Source organism: Zalophus californianus, chromosome 11 (assembly GCF_009762305.2).
Source record: "Zalophus californianus isolate mZalCal1 chromosome 11, mZalCal1.pri.v2, whole genome shotgun sequence".
Lineage (NCBI taxonomy): Eukaryota > Metazoa > Chordata > Mammalia > Carnivora > Otariidae > Zalophus > Zalophus californianus.
In genome coordinates, this window is record NC_045605.1 from 47,144,771 (window position 1) to 47,162,378 (window position 17,608).

Consider the following 17,608-nt stretch of genomic DNA (forward strand, 5'->3'; position numbering starts at 1 on the left):
AGAAAACTCAGCATGAGATTGATGGTCTAAGTGTATTTTAATGGTGACTTTATCAATAATCACTCAAACAGCACTTCAGAGTTTAGTGATGGCTTAAAAATAGATTACCTAAATAAAGTTTGTTCTAAAAAGCTTACAAATCACAAAAAATAATTGTTAGTGTAAGTACTGAATTCAATATTTTATTCCAGTTAAGTCAGAAATGTTAGGATCATTGATAACATGAAATCATATTAGCTGATGACATGTCTTAAGCCCCATTAATCAGATAGAAAATGAAAAATACCAGAGGCAGCTTCTCATAGAGGGAACATGCATGGGCATGAAAGCCAGTCAGATTCTTGCTGCAATCCCAGCTAGGCTCCTTTCTTTTAGGGTAGCTTTTAGGCAAGTTGCTTATCCTCTCTGAGCCTCAGTTTATTCCCCTGTAGAATGGGCATAATAATACTGCTATCCATATTGTTGTGGTGACTAGTGATAATATAATGGATCTAGAACAATAGCGTATTTAGTAGCTCAATAAATCACAGCTAAGTTTTTTATGACTATTGCTAACATTATTAGCCCGTTTATATTATAATTGAGTGTAGAATAAAATAAATAAAAGGTAAAAGATGTGTTATTTGAATCACCTCCTCCCCTTTTTTTAACACTAATCAGTTCTCCTTATTACAGGGATTGAGCAGTATTATCAGTTAAAGGGAAGCATTTCATTCTTTCTAAAAGGCCGATTAGAAATGAATTTATAGGAGTTATAACAAAAGAATAGGTTAGCTAGAGATAAATTTCTTATGTAAAAAGAAGTGCCTGGCAAATGGCTTATGATGTCAAATCTCCATGTTCCTTGTTTGATTTCTTTGCACCTCATTTTCTGATGTGACAAGAAAGACCTCTAAGATCTATCCTGCATGACTGTACATTCCAGGGTTCTATCAAATGCCCTAGAGAGAATCATCACCACTAGCTCACAATCAGGAAGGAGAGACAAGTAAACAAGTCTATCTGTACCTTGACTGAAGTGATCTCACACGGAAACAGCATGTATCAGTGTTGTGTGGGAGCCTCTGGGTTAGGAGAGTTCTCAGATGGGTCCTGCTGGGGCCAGGAAAGGCCACTCACTGAGGAAGCCTAGTGCTCCAAATCTGGTCCTTAGAGTAATAGGAAAAGCAAAGGATGATTTCTTATGCTTTGATAAGAGTAGAAATTACATACCTAGTTTTCTGCAGCACTGCACCAAAAAATCATTCTCAAAGGCTTCTCCTATACTTGTAAATAAGATAATATACACATTGATGATAAATGTCAGCTTGTGTATATTGCTGCACATAATATATAAAACATAACATCATTTTTACTTATTTGCAGCAAAACCAAGGCAAATGCCCAGCCCAGAATTGTTCAGTGGAAGCCCCTGCTTGGATGCCTGTCCACCACTGTACTGTAAGTTTGGATAATTTGGTTATTCCAAATTGGCCAGATGAAAGGAGAATTATTTTTATATTTTGGAACAACCTTAGTCGAATGGGCTAGAATCCTTCCTGAGATTCTAGGAAAGAGAATTTTTTTTTTTCAGAAAGCTCTACATTGTAAGAAATACCTGTGATTAGGGATTTATGTGTTTTTTTGGAGTCAGGATAATTTGCCAAATATTTATTTAAATGGATTATTGATGATTTAGATTTGGACAGTCATTAAAATGAATATATTTGCACATGTATTTTTTTCAGCAGCTGCATATTCAGCAATATTTGATTTTAGATGTTTCAGAGAAGGATGCTTTCTCTTCTGTCATTGTTGTGTTGACTGTTTAATAGTGATGAGTATGCGGATTTCCAATTTTCAAGTCTTTCTGGTCTAATAATGGTCTCTGCGTTTGTGTGAAATCTTCTATCAGAGAATTTTCAAGTGCCCTAGAAACAAACAGGTACTATGTCATCATCCCTGTATTACCAATGGGAGATTTAAATGCGAAGGGAGTAAGAATAGTGTGTCAATTGTAAAGCTGGGAATAGATCTCAGACACCCTAACTCTTTTCATGAACTCATTCTACTACATCGTAGAGAAAAGTGAGTGAAGAAAGTGGCTGATTTGTATGATATTCTCCCATACGTGCATTGCCTGATAAATGGGACAATGATTCCTTTGGGAAATGTGTGTACTGTAACTGACAGTTTGCCTGTTATAAAATAATTTGTGTGTGATGGGGACAAGGTATTTGAAAATTACTTTTTGGGCATTCCCCTCATTTGACCCACCTTGCAAGCAATGTAAAGTGATATGTAGAGCTTCTTAAATATCCTCATCTATTGTTGAGATACAAGCTGCTGGAAGGTGTAGCTGGGCTATCATAACGTGACTTATGACTGCATTCTATTGCAGTAGGCCTGGGGGAGCCTACTTTTCACTCAGATTCATAAGAGCATGAAGCCTCTTTCCTTGTTTTTGTTTATCTGTGGAAGGAGGAGAAGGTGGGATCACTTTCAATGAAGGAGAGATGATGATGCTAAATTTTGGAGGCATTCCTGCAGTGCGGAGGCAGCCTATACTTGCTGGAGACTTGGAGAATAAAAATGTCACACTTTTGTGAGCAGATGGTCAGAGGGGAGTGCATGCTAAGGGACTCTGCTGATGCTAGAGAAAAGATGAGTTTTAATAATTCTGTTTCTTCATCAGTCACTCCTTCTATTGTATCCCTGATGATATTATCTCACAATTACTGATTTGTATGTCTATTTCTCCAGAGACCTTGTGCTATTCAGGGTCCTGGTATACCTACACCTACGTAAATCCCTGGTATGTGGTAGGTGCTCTGTGAGTGCAGTTTCAATGAATGAGTCTTCAATTTGTTGATTTCCTCTTTAGTAAGTTTTATTAAATTATCTACAACTCTTATATTTGTTGGTGAAGAGAGGTAATTATTCTATTTTACCTTCCTAGGTGGGTGCTTTCCATTTCTTTCCTTCAAGGGTCATTTTACACTTTTCCTTTACAGAGTATCATTGAGGATGTGTTTTAAGGAATTTTGTTTCAAACTAGACAAAATTTAGTGTTTTAATTCAGCTGTGTCAGGTGGTATGCCTGTTGCTGGAGGTACAAATATAAATAAGATAGTATTCCCATTTTATCAGAGACAATCAATATGTATCATCAATAAGAATTCTGATTAGTAGCTGATCCTCTACCACACTGATAATTTCAGCCCCAAATACCAAACATTTGACATGTCAGTTATTTTGTGCAGTCTTATTGCAAGTAAATCCATTATTAGAATTATGTTTTTTGGATTATTAAAAATAATTCATCTTTCATTATTACCTTAGAGCTGGACCCTGTAGGATCTAGAAATCCCAGATTAGGTCTTTATGTTATAGGACATTTGTGACTAAGTAGATGACTACATTTAAGACCCTTTCTGAAGAACATAAGTCAGAAATGCCAAATAGTCTGCTTCTCAGTTCTGTGGTCAGGTGAGAACATCAGAAAGATGTTTTTTCTTGATTTGCTATGGAATTAAGAGCTGTTGGTTTCATAGATTTCCTTTGCTGTTTATTTAAAAGTAATTACATTTCCCAGTGGGGCAGACACTTTCCAGAGGAGTTGACAACACATAATGATTCTGTTTTCTCTGTAAGTAACACTGATCCACAAAGGCAGGCTTTCAGTGGCCATGTTTGGGCTATGTGAGTCTGTCCCTGGCCATGCCTGACTTACCTAGGGGTAAATATCTCATCTCAGCTGAGCCAGTTGGATTCTGTCTCCTGGGAATTTGGAATTTGTACTAGAGAGATACCAAGTTGGTAGTCAACAGTATTGAATCATATGAATGACAGTAGTTTGGAAAATAATCTGTAACCTCAGCTGCTGAAATATTTAGACCTGCTCTATATCTGCCCTTTTGAGGTTCTGCTTACTCAAATCTCTCTTTGACTTTGTGAAAAGGCCCCAATAATCTGCTGATAATCCATAAGTTAGTTACATTCCCCCCAAGTTATTCTAGATTTTGTTTTGTTTTATTTTGTTTATTTGGGGGAATGTAATGTTTTTTGATGTATTTGCAACCAAAGAGATGAAAAAAACCAACCTTAACTAATACCCTTAGTCAGTAACACTTATGAAGGTCCCAACAGAGTTTATATACTGAGTGGTAGTCTCACACAAAAAGAAGCGCTGAGAACACTGAGAAAGAAGCATTGAGAATTTCCAATAGTCTATTTGGTAATAAAAATAGTCTATTCATTTATTCCAAATATCTGATTATATACATCACTTGGGTACATAAAAATGACCAAAGAATAATTTGTTAATGACTTAATCCACATTATAAAATGAAAAATATGAATAGTTAACTATATCGCTAACATAAGCATATTTATAAAACAAAAATATATATGATATGTATAATCATTCTGGTATTAATTTCCATTTTCTCATCTCTCAGAAAATAGAAAAATCTTAGCCTCCTCTGTTTAAGAGAATGTTTTGTCTGTTTCAAATCCTTCACTGACTGAATCAGGTTATAAATAAATTAATGCATACTTACATTCATAATAAATAGGTAGTCTGTTGTTATCTTTGTGTATTTGCAAGTTCACTTGATTGTTTCCTACATTTCTCTCCCCGATGCTCTATTCTTGTTCCTTGGTGCTTTGCTCTGGAATGATTGTATCCTTATAATTGGGTTTTATTACTTTTTACAAAAACGTCTTGGTCTTTGTGTGTGCATTTGCCCCAGGTTCGTTTTAAGTGCAGAGCTTTTATCATTGGTTTTTTTAAGAATGCTTCTCTCTGCAAATTGCTCTGCAAATGCCTGTCACTAGCTCCATATTGCCTTGAAAATGGCTTCTATTACTATTTGCTTAGTCTCTTCCTAGATGTTCTCTTTTTTGGCACTCCACACCTCTGTAGCAATGGGACCAAGAGGTATTTTAAAGACTTTTCCTTGTAGCCAGGACTAACCTGTACAAATTAGGGTTCAAGATGAATAATTACCTTCAGTAATTATACAGAAACATGGACGTATTTATACTTTTTGAATAACCGTAAATAACCTAACAAAAAGCATGACAGTTTTATTTTTTATTTATCTCTCCTTATATGGCTACATTAAGAACTAGAATGATATCCTTCTTCACCTCTACACTTTAAATTTAATTGGATTGTATGCTCATATGTAAATGAGCGGTGGTTACCTGAACCTCTGCCACTTATAAGCAAATCAAAAGAGACCCATAGGTTCTGGGACTCAGGTGAAAACAGGCACATCTCTGAATCTGGAGTGAACTAGGCTAAGAATTAGTTTCTGGTACTTGGAAACAAAGAAAGTTAGTCTCTACCAACTGCAGGAGGCTTGAGTGGCTGCTGCATTTCAGGGCATAAATCTCTGGACCACTCAGTATGGCTATGGCTTATGCATGGATTTGATCACTTTCAGGAATGTCCAGACACAATCCTTAGTTATTGGGCATTACTTAGAAATGGCTATAATATGTGATTTTATTGTTTGGAATATGATATATAAATACATATGATTTGTCTAGAATAATCGCTTTGTTTCTCTGAATATTTGCATACTTGTTAGAAATTCAAAAATAATGCAATGAGAGGTGTTTCTAAATTAAAAATAAAGTCCCTGCTATTATAGAGATTATCATGGATATTGTTTACCTGTATATCTCTCTTGTTATATAATATTCACCCATACATAGATATGTGAAGATTTTTCTTTGCTTTTTAAAATTTATTTATTTATTTATATGAGAGAGAGAGTGTTTGTGTGTGCACAAGCAGGGGGAGCGGCAGGCAGAGGGAGAAGCAAACTCCCTGCTGAGCAAGGAAGAGCCTGATGTGGGACTCGATCCCAGCACTCTGGGATCATGACCTGAGCCAAAGGCAGACGCTTGACTGACTGAGCCACTCAGGTGTCCCAATATGTGAAGTATTTTCAAAAATCATGTTAACATTTGCAAATTAGAACATTGCATTCTGACTACATCAAATTTGATCTATTCATTTAAGAAGCATTTACTGAGTACATTTTTCTAAGTTGTAAACCCTTGGATTCTTCAAGATAGAGCAAGAAACAATACATGTAAATGATCATTATGCTGGATAATACATGCTATAAAATGTTGTATATAAAAAGCTGTGGGGTGCATGGGTGGCTCAGTCAGTTAAGTGTCTGACTCTTGATTTCTGCTCAGGTCATGATCTTAAGGACGTGAGATTGAACCCCATGTCAGGCTTTGCACTGAGCATGGAGCCTGCTTAAGATTCTCTCTCGCCCCTTCTCTCTCTGCCCCTCCCCCCACCTGGACACTGTCTCTCTCAAAAAAAAAAAAAAAAGCTATGAATGTTCAGAATGGAGATGGAGATTTGCCTCAAGATGGATTTTGGAAGACAGAAAATGCAATATTTGGTAATAAATATGCAAACTTTAAAACTGATTAAGATTTCTGTTAAAACACAAACTCTGCCACTCACTGGTCATGTGACCTCAGACACTTTGCTTAATCTATCTTGAATTTATACATGCAACAGGGTATTTTGAGATTTACATGTGATAATGCATAGAACATGTTAACATAGAACCTGGCACATAGTCATTGCTTGATAAGTGGTAAGAGAAAAAAAAAGAAAAGGATAGGTCATCCCAGAAGGAAGTGAATGGGGCAGGATGAATTGGTGAGGGACAAAAAAAATGGGCAGTAACTCATTATTAGTTTAGGGCTATTTATTTGGATTTATTTAGGAGGATCCTTTCTTTGGAAAAGGATTTAGGCTGGGACAGAGAAAGTTTCCAGGAGTTAATATACAACTTTTTTGAGACTCTGAAAGCAGAAATTCGGAAGCTCTTGAAAAGAAACATTTTGCTCTATGACAGGCAGGAGCTGATGATGTAAGAGTATCATATTAACAAAAGATGTTTATATTCTGAGTAACAAAGGCCATTTTTGAAGAGTAGAGTTGGATACTCCTTTTAATTTAAATCATTTAAACATTTCCCTACCATGTCTCTCTAGATTATGAAAGTAATTTTTCTCTTTTATGGGAAATCAATAAAAACAGATGTTCCCCCAAAGAAACCAGAGGAGATATTCTTTTAAAGTGTTATTTATTTCAGCGTGTTCTCCCAGACTGCCTCACTTTACCCACAGTCAGAATCAGTCACTCTAATTAAAGCCAAATAATACAATGTGCATAAGCAATCATATAGTAATCTAAAGATTTTTCCTACTGATTTTGTAGCTTCTTCCTCACTTTTATTTTTTTCTCCACAGTTTGTTGTGTGACCTCATTTTGTATACAGCCCACATAAAACCCAGACCATGGCACTTAGAAACATTCAACCAAGTCATAAAATAAATAATGTTGTGTCTGCTCTCTGGGTGCTTCCAGAATTCCTATGAATACAGCACCCGCTGGGCTAACTCAGCTGCTGGGAAATCACACCCAGGATGGCTTTGATGAGTATTGTCTTTCCAAAGACTGGATACAAATTTTATTTTTTAGAGCAAGGTTTTCATACCATCAGCAGTCCCCTTATAGAACAAAAAGTCAGGACATTATCAGATGATCACAGTTTTAGGAAAATTATGGAAAATTGCAGAGTATAGGACTTTATCTTGGTCTGCACTGGGATTAAAGTGCATCTGGCCATCTGGGTGGTAGCCATGGGTTAGGAAAGAATCCAGAGGGGAAATTATCTTAGAAAAATCACAGTGCACTCTGCAGAACGTCTTTGATTCCAATTTTGCTGTAGTCAAGTGCTTTAAATCAAGGAAAGTATGAGGAAGATTAGACTGACACAATGGATAAATTCCTTTTTTTCTCTCTCTTCTGGCCCTTATCGTACTTTGGATGCATACTTGTTTCCTCTCTAGGTTTGAAAGAGTATGTTGGGAACTGCACTACTTATATCAGATAAATTTCTTACAATGATTTCTGAAATATGCCCAGAAAGTAAGCCCACAGTATGGAGGGGATGGGTGGGCACTTGTTCATGGGAGAGTTGAAAGGGCAATCCCAGTGAGCACACATAAAAAACTACACAGAATACAGAACAGAAGACATGCAAACAGGAACCCTGCATACCCTGGGCAAAGAAATGAAGGTTCCAAGTTCTGAGGTAGCAAGATCTGAGAAGCTAACTGGAAGAACGATAGGTAACCATCTAGGAGCAAAAGGCAGGCCTATGGTAAAAATGAGGTCAGTATATTTTATGTCCAGTGTCCGCAGCTTCCTCTTTCTGTACCTTTGAATATTTTCTAAGAATTCCAACTTTACCCAACTTTACTGATTTTGTGCCTCAGCATTCACCTGCCTCTTCTTACCTTCTCTTTTTTGTGATGCTATTACAGATGGAATTGTTTTCTTAATTTCATTTTTGGGTTGGTCATTGCTAGTGTATGGAAATACAATACGTTTTTGTTTATTAATATCGTACCTTGAAATGTTGCTGAATCTATTATTATAAGAGATTTTAGTGAATTCCTTAGGATTTTCTATATATAAGATCATGCCATCTGCAAAAAGAGATAGCTTTACTTCTTCCTTTCCAATTTGGATGCCACTTATTTCATTTTCTTGCCCAACTGCCTTGGCCAGAATATTCACTACACTATTTAATAGAGTTGGCAAGAGCAGACATTCTTGACTTGTTTTTGATTTTAGGGGAAAGTATTCTTGTTTCATCATTAAATATGATGTTAGCTCTGTGTGTGTGTGTGTGTGTGTGTGTTTTAATAGATGTCTTTTACCAGAATGAAGGAGTTCCCTTGTATTTCTAGTCTGTTGAGTGTTTTTGTCATGAAAGGGGGATTTTTGTATGTTTTGATATTTGTTTTTAACACTTGAAGTTTTAATCTGCTCAAAGAATGCTTTGCCCTTCATTGAGAACATTAAGCAGAACTTTTCCAGGATTCCTGAAAGCATAATCTCCCTACTCATAATCCCCACCTGACTTTGCCAAAGAATAACTCTTTGGTTTGACAGATGAGAAAACTGAAGCTCAGAGAAATGAAATATCTTTTTTGCATCCCACAATCAGCACATAGGGGAGCTAGGCTAGTCTTTTGGGTACCCAGTCTTTTCTCATTTATGGTATAATTCATTATATCTCCTGAGCAAATTGAATCCCTTGGGTTTGCTGTGGAAAACAATGAATTCAGAAGAGATTGGTATTTTATTAGCTGTGTGTTGTGTCATAGAAGGTGCTATGAAGATTCTATGCATTGCAATGCTGGGCAACATTGCATCGTTGGACAATCATCTTCGCAGCCATAGTAGCACATTTGAAGGTCTTCCTTTACAGGACTGTCAGGATTTCTAATCTTATTTATTTGGAAAAGTCCATGTGGAAAACCACTATGTAAACAGAGTTATAAATATATTCAGAAATTTAGTTATGTCCTTCTGTTCAGAGCTAAAGGAATTTTAACAGTGGGTTTTCTTTAAGAGGAGTGCTAGGCTTTATTTTCCTTCTTGGTTTCATTATTGATACAGGAACTGAATATGCAATGATTACTCAGAGATCTTCCATGATAGAGCTATAAGGTACATTATTTTTCAGAGGTTTATAGTGGGATGCTTATATAGAATAGGGTGATTCAATCATTTATAAATTATTGAGAATACAAAATGCTGTAATGTATGGATCTGTGGATTTTCCAATTTAAGGGCTTTGTCTCTGTGTCCAGAATAATCCCAGGAAGAATTGAATATTTGTTCTCTCTGACATCAACTTAAAGGAGCTTCAGCTATATTTACTGAACTTTTTACTTATTTAGTATCCAACAACCTTAATTATGTAGTATAAATTGAGAACCATTTAGAAGTAAACAAAAATGTGTTGAAGTGGACTAAGTCAATATTTCAATGCTCACAACCCATTTACAGACTACTGTCTATTCTATGAACTCACTGTGTGAGCTTCTTTTTTTTTTTTATTATGTTATGTTAATCACCATACATTACATCATTTGTTTTTGATGTAGTGTTCCATGATTCATTATTTGCGTATAACACCCAGGGCTTCATGCAGAACGTGCCCTCTTTAATACACATCACCAGACTAACCCATACTTCCACACCCCTCCTCTCTAGAGCCCTCAGTTTGTTTTTCAGAGTCCATTGTCTCTCATGGTTCATCTCCCCCTCCGATTTCCCCACCTTCATTCTACCCCTCCTGCTATCTTCTTCTTTTTCTTCTTTTATAAACATATAATGTATTTGTTTCAGAGGTACAGATCTGTGATTCAACAGTCTTGCACAATTCACAGTGCTCAACATAGCACATACCCTCCCCAATGTCTATCACCCAGCCACCCCATCCCTCCCACCCCCCACCACTCCAGCAACCCCCAGTTTGTTTCCTGAGATTAAGAATTCCTCATATCAGTGAGGTCATATGATACATGTCTTTCTTTGATTGACTTATTTTGCTCAGCATAACACTCTCCAGTTCCATCCATGTCGTTGCAAATGGCAAGATTTTATTTCTTTGATGGTTGCATAATATTCCATTGTATATATAAACCACACCTTCTTTATCCATTCTTCTGTCGATGGACATCTTGGCTCTTTCCACAGTTTGGCTATTGTGGACATTGCTGCTATAAGCATTGGGGTGCACATACCCTGTTGGATCCCTCCATTTGTATCTTTGGGGTAAATACCCAGTAATGCAATTGCTGGATCGTATGGTAGCTCTATTTTCAACTGTTTGAGGAATCTCCGTACTGTTTTCCAGAGTGGCTGCACCAGCTTACATTCCCACCAACAGTGTAGGAGGGTTCCCCTTTCTCTGCATCCCCGCCAACATCTGTCCTTTCCTGACTTGTTAATTTTAACCATTCTGACTGGTGTGAGGTGCTCTCTCATTGAGGTTTTGATTTGGATTTCCCTGATGCCAATTGATGTTGAGCACTTTTTCATGTGTCTGTTGGCCATTTGGATGTCTTCCCTGGAGAAATGTCTGTTCAGGTCTTCTGCCCATTTCTTGATTGGATCATTTGTTCTTTGGGTGTTGAGTTTGATAAGTTCTTTATAGATTTTGGATACTAGCCCTTTATCTGATATGTCATTTGCAAATATCTTCTCCCATTCTGTCAGTTGTCTGTTGGTTTTGTTGACTGTTTCTTTTGCTGTGCAAAGCTTTTTATCTTGATGAGGTCCCAATAGTTCATTTTTGCCCTTGCTTCCCTTGCCTTTGGCAATGTTTCTAGGAAGAAGTTGCTGCGGCTGAGGTCAAAGAGGTTGCTGCCTGTGTTCTCCTTTAGGATTTTGATGGACTCCTGTCTCACATTTAGATCTTTCAACCATTTGGAGTCTATTTTTGAGTGTGGTATAAGGAAATGGCCCAGTTTCATTCTTCTGCATGTGGCTGTCCAGTTTTCCCAACACCAATTGTTGAAGAGACTGTCTTTTTTCCACTGGACATCCTTTCCTGCTTTGTCAAAGATTAGTTGGCCATAGAGTTGAGGGTCCATTTCTGGCCTCTCTATTCTGTTCCATTGATCTATGTGTCTGTTTTTGTGCCAGTATCATACTGTTTTGATGATGACAGCTTTGTAATAGAGCTTGAAGTCCAGAATTGTGATGCCTCCTGCTTTGCTTTTCTTTTTCAACATTCCTCTGGATATTCAGGGTCTTTTCTGGTTCCATACAAATTTTAGATATATTTGTTCCATTTCTTTGAAAGAAGTGGATGGTATTTTGATGGGGATTGCATTGAATGTGTAGAATGCTCTAGGTAGCATTGACATCTTCACAATATTTGTTTTTCCAATCCATGAGCATGGAACATTTTTTCATTTCTTTGTGTCTTCCTCAATTTCTTTCCTGAGTATTTTATAGTTTTCTGAGTACAGATCCTTTGCCTCTTTGGTTAGATTTATTCCTAGGTTTCTTATGGTTTTGCGTGCAATTGTAAATGGGACCAAACCTTAATTTCTCTTTCTTCTGTCTTGTTGTTGGTGTATAGGAATGCCACTGATTTCTGTGCATTGATTTTGTATCGTGACACTTTACTGAATTCCTGTATGAGTTCTAGCAGTTTTGGGGTGGAGTCTTTTGGGTTTTGCATATAAAGTATCATATCATCTGCAAAGAGTGAGAGTTTGACTTCTTCTTTGCCGATTTGGATGCCTTCTATTTACGTTGTTGTCCGATTGCTGTGGCTAGGACTTCTAATACTATGTTGAATAGCAGTGGTGATAGTGGACATCCGTGCCGTGTTCCTGACCTTAGGGGGAAAGCTCTCAGTTTTACCCATTGAGAATGATATTCGCTGTGGGTTTTTCATAGATGGCTTTTATGATATTGAGGTATGTACCCTCTATACTCTGAAGAGTTTTGATCAAGAAAGGATGCTGTACTTTGTCAAATGCTTTTTCTACATTTATTGAGAGGATCATATGATTCTTCTTTCTTTTATTAATGTATTTGTGGATGTTGAACCAACCTTACAGCCCAGGGATAAATCCCACTTGGTCGTGCTGAATAATCCTTTTAATGTACTCTTGGATCCTATTGGCTAGGATTTTGGTGAGAATTTTTGCATCCATACTCATCAAGGATATTGGTCTGTCATTCTCCTTTTTGATGGGGTCTTTGTCAGGTTTGTGGATCAAGGTAATGGTGGCCTCCTAAAATGAGTTTGGAAGTTTTCCTTCCATTTCTATTTTTTGGTACAGTTTCAGAAGAATAGGTATTAATTCTTCCTTAAATGTTTGGTAGATTTTCCCTGGGAAGCCATTTGGCCATGGGCTTTTGTTTGTTGAGAGATTTTTGATGACTGCTTCAATTTCCTTAGTGGTTATAAGTCTGTTTAGGTTTTCTATTTCTTCCTGGTTCAGTTTTGGTCGTTGATATATCTCTAGGAATGCATCCATTTCTTCTAGATTATCTAATTTGCTGGCCTATAGTTGCTCATAATATGTTCCTATAATTGTTTGTATTTCTTTGGTGTTGGTTGTGATCTCTCCTCTTTCATTCATGATTTTGCTTATTTGGGTCATTTCCCTTTTCTTTTTGATAAGTCAGGCCCAGGGTTTATCCATCTTGTTAACTCTTTCAAAGAACCAGCTCCTAGTTTCTTTGATCTGTTCTACTCTTCTTTTGGTTTCTAGTTCATTGATTTCTGCTCTGATCTTTATTATTTCTCTTCTCCTGCTGGGTTTAGGTTTTATTTGCTGTTCTTTCTCCAGCTCCTTTAGCTGTAGGGTTAGTTTGTGTATTTGAGACCTTTCTTGTTTCTTGAGAAAGTCTTGTATTGCTATATACTTTCCTCCTAGGACTGCCTTTGCTGCATCCCAAAGATTTTGAACAGCTGTGTTTTCATTTTCATTGGTTTCCATGAATGTTTGAAATTCTTCTTTAATTTCCTGGTTGACCCATTCATTCTTTAGGAGGATGCTCTTTAGCCTCCATGTATTTGAGTTCTTTCTGACTTTCCTCTTGTGACTGAGTTCTAGTTTCAAAGCACTGTGGTCTGAAAATATGCAGGGAATAATCCCAATCTTTTGGTACCGGTTGAGACCTGATTTGTGACCTAGGATGTGATCAATTCTGGAGAATGTTCCATGGGCACTAGAGAAGAATGCGTATTCCGTTGCTTTGGGATGGAATGTTCTGAATATGTCTGTGAAGTCTGTTTGGTCCAGTGTGTCATTTAAAGTCTTTATTTCCTGGGGCGCCTGGGTGGCTCAGATGGTTAAGCGTCTGCCTTCGGTTCAGGTTATGATCCCAGGGTCCTGGGATCAAGTCCCACATTGGGCTCCCTGCTAGAGGAGGGATGCCTCTGCCTCTCTCTCTCTCTCTCTCTCTCTGACTCTTATGAATAAATAAATAAAACATTTAAAAAAATAAAGTCTTTATTTCCTTGTTGATCTTTTGCTTAGATGATCTGTCCATTTCAGTGAGGGGGGTCCATTTCAGTGTCCTTCCTCATCTCTTATTATAGTCTTTGGTTTAAAATCTAATTTGTCTGATATAAGGATTGCCACCCCAGCTCTCTTTTGGTGTCCATTAGCATGGTAAATGGTTTTCCACCCCCTCACTTTCAATCTGGGGGTGTCTTTGGGTCTAAAATGAGTCTCTTGCAGACAGCATATTGATGGGTCTTGTTTTTTAATCCAATCTGATAGCCTGTGTCTTTTGATTGGGGCATTTAGCCCATTTACGTTGAGGGTAACTATTGAAAGGTATGAATTTAGTTCCATTGTATTGCCTATGAGGTGACCATTACTGTATATTGTCTGTGTTCCTTTCTGATCTATGCTGCTTTTAGGCTCTCTCTTTGCTTAGAGGACCCCTTTCAATATTTCTTGAAGGACTGGTTTCATGTTTGCACATTCCTTTAGTTTTTGTTTGTCCTGGAAGCTTTTTATCTCTCCTTCTATTTTCAATGACAGCCTAGCTGGATATAGTATTCTTGGCTGCATATATTTCTCGTTTAGTGCTCTGAAGATATCATGCCAATCCTTTCTGGCCTGCCAGGTCTCTGTGGATGGGTCTGTTGCCAATCTAATGTTTCTACCATTGTAGGTTACAGATCTCTTCTCCCTAGCTGCTTTCAGGATTTTCTCTTTGTCTCTGAGACTCGTAAGTTTTACTGTTAGATATCGGGTTGTTGACCTACTTTTATTGATTTTCAGAGGGGTTCTCTGTGCCTCCTGGAGTTTGATGCCTGTTTCCTTCCCCACATTAGGGAAGTTCTCTGCTATAATTTGCTGCAATATACCTTCTGCCCCTCTCTCTCTTTCTTCTTCTTCTGGGATCCCAATTATTCTAATGTTGTTTTATCTTATGCTATCACTTATTTCTCACATTCTGCCCTCGTGATCCAGTAGTTGTTTATCTCTCTTTTTCTCAGCTTCTTTATTTTCCATCATTTGGTCTTCTATATCATGAATTCTCTCTTCTGCCTTATGTATTCTAGCAGTTAGAGCCTCCATTTTTCTTTGCACCTCATTAATAGCCTTTTTGATTTTGACTTGTTTAGATTTTACTTCTTTTATTTCTCCAGAAAGGGTTTCTCTAATAACTTCCATGTTTTTTTCAAGCCCAGCTAGTATCTTTAAAATCATCATTCTGAACTCTAGTTCTGACATTGTACTAATGTCCGTATTGCTTAGGTCCCTGGCAGTCGGTACCTCCTCATGTTCTTTTTGTTGAGGTGATTTTTAACGTCTTGTCATTTTGTCCAGAGGAGAATAGATGAAGGAGAGAACAAACTGCTAACAGGTTAACAACGTTCCCAGAAAATATAAACAAAACAAATCAGAAAAGACCTGAAACCGGGGGAAAAGAAAGGGAAAGAAGGAAAAAAAGAAAAAGAAATAAAAAAGAAACAATAAAAACAAACAGAAACAAAACAAAAGCAAAAACCAGGATATGATCACATATGATCAGGCTGGTGCATAGATCAGTGCCACACACTAGATTTTGGGTGTATTTTGGTCTGTTAGAAGAAAGTGCCTCTCAAAATTTTAAAGAAGGAAAAGCTTATATATGTACAAAAATAAGGGTTAATACAATGAAGGGATGGAATATGACTGTAAAGATGAAAATTATAAAAGATTTTATAAAAGGAATTGATAAGAAGTTGGTGAAAAAAGGAAGAAGATGATTTTAAAAAAAGGGAGAGAATGTGATTAGGCAGGAGATTAGAACAAAGCCATACACTAGAGATTTAGGGTATATTTTGATCTGTTAGAAAAAAGTGTATCTCAAAATTTGAACAACATATATATATATATATATATATATATATATATATATATATATATATATATATATACCAAAATAAGGGTAACTACTATGAAGTGGTAGAACATGGCTCTAAAAATGAAAAATAAATTTTTTTTTAAAAAAGGGATTGATAAAATGTTGGTTGAAAAGGGAAAGAAATTAAAAAAAAAAGACAGTTAATAAAAAATTAACTTTGAAAGACTAAAGAATCATGGTAAAAAAGCCATGAATTTTATGTGCAGTAAACTTGGTCTTGGCTGGCTGTTCTTGCTGATCTATGGGGGAGGGGCCTGTTGCTGTGGTTCCCAAATGTCTTTGCCGGACATGGAATTGCTCCCCCCTTGCCGCGGGCACCGGGCTAAGTAATCTGCTTGTGTTTGCTCTGTGGAGCTTTTGTTCCCTGCAAGCTTTCTCTACAGCTTTGGAGGACAACAGTGAAAATGGTGACCTCCCAATCTCCGCCCCGGAGGCCCCGAGAACTCGGGGCCCCACTCCTCAGTGAGCCCCCAGAGAAAAGCAGTCAATCACTCCCGTCTCCCTGGTCTCCAGCCACACTCTGTGCTCACCCGGCCTGGAGTGTTTCTATCTCTGGCACCTGACCCCGTGCGGAGTCTCCAAACCCAGCAGATCCCTGCGGTGCGCTCCCGCGCCGCTCCTCCTGGGGGAGGAAGGAGAATCTCCTCGGATCTGCTGCTTGTTGGGTCCCTGCTGGAGGAACAGTGGCCCGACTGTCACCAATCATGGTTTATGGCAACCCCGAGCTGAGAGCCCACTCCTCGGCTCCGTCTCTATAGCCAGCTTACCCGTTCTGACACCTGGGAGCTCTGCCACCCTCAGACAGCCCCAGTCTTTCTGTTACCCCGAGGGTCCTGAGACCACACTGTCCCAGAGAGGGTTCCACCTCCTGCTTAGCCCCTGGAGCAACATCCCTCAGCGGAGCAGAGTTCTAAAATTTCTGATTTTGTGCTCTGCTGCTCTATCACTTGCCAGAAGCAGCCGATAGAGGCCGCCTCCCCCACTGTCCTCCCGAATATCACCTCGGATTCACTTCTCCGCACGTCCTACCTTCCAGAAAGTGGTCGCTTTTCTGTTCAGAGAGTTGTTGCTATTCTTTTCTTCAATCTCCTGTTGAATTTGTAGGTGATCAGAATGGTTTGATCCCTATCCAGCTGCTTTCCTGGGAGCAGATGAAATCCAGGTCTCCTACACCTCTGCCATCTTCTCTGTGTGAGCTTCTTAATGCTTCTCAGGCACATGTATTTGAACATAAGAGACCCATAATACCTTATTTCAGAGTTTCAGAGTCAATTTAGATACATTTCTAATAATCATGGCTAACCCATTAGGTAAGATCCAGATAATTAGAGCAGGTATATGGAAATCAGGAGAGGGCATTACTAAAGCCTGGTATATTAGCAGCCAAGGGAAACAGCTGCCAACAGTGAGAATACAGATGGTAAAAACAAGTACAAGCTTTCAAACTATGAGATAATTCAGTGGTGGGGCATTTTATTATTATGGCATTATTATTATCAGCACTGGAGAACTATGAAAATGGTTACAGTTTAAGATCTATATTTGCCCCACAGTGGCACTTGAGCAGTGAACTCTCTGACAGCTTGGCCTACCTTCAACTTACCTCAGGTATTGGAAGATGTAATTGAAAGTTATGGATCTTGAATGTTTAAATAGTTAATTTTTTAAAAAGATTTTGTTTTTATTTATTTGTCAGAGAGAGAGAGAGAGAGCACAAGCAGGGGAGTAACAGGCAGAGGGAGAAGCCAGGCTCCCCACTGAGCAAGGAGCCCGAATGTGGGACTTGAGCCCAAGACCCCTAGATCATGACCTGAGCCGAAG

The 17,608-nt window shown here is 38.0% G+C and overlaps 1 protein-coding gene across 11 annotated transcripts in view; it reads left to right on the forward strand.

The window, feature by feature from the left end:
• The window catches only part of DLG2 (discs large MAGUK scaffold protein 2), a 2,208,086-nt gene that overhangs the window by 551,656 nt on the left and 1,638,822 nt on the right, over positions 1 to 17,608 (forward strand). For 8 of the 11 annotated variants that reach the window (XR_003517338.2, XM_027578649.2, XM_027578631.2 and 5 more), the window contains one exon: positions 1,366 to 1,440. The exons of the other annotated variants lie outside the window; for them this stretch is intronic. Coding sequence is in view for 7 of the 8 variants with exons in the window: in XM_027578649.2 (XP_027434450.2) it covers positions 1,366 to 1,440 (75 nt within the window). In the remaining variant the exon portion in view is untranslated. The remainder of the gene's footprint in view (positions 1 to 1,365; positions 1,441 to 17,608) is intronic. 11 annotated transcript variants of the gene reach the window in all.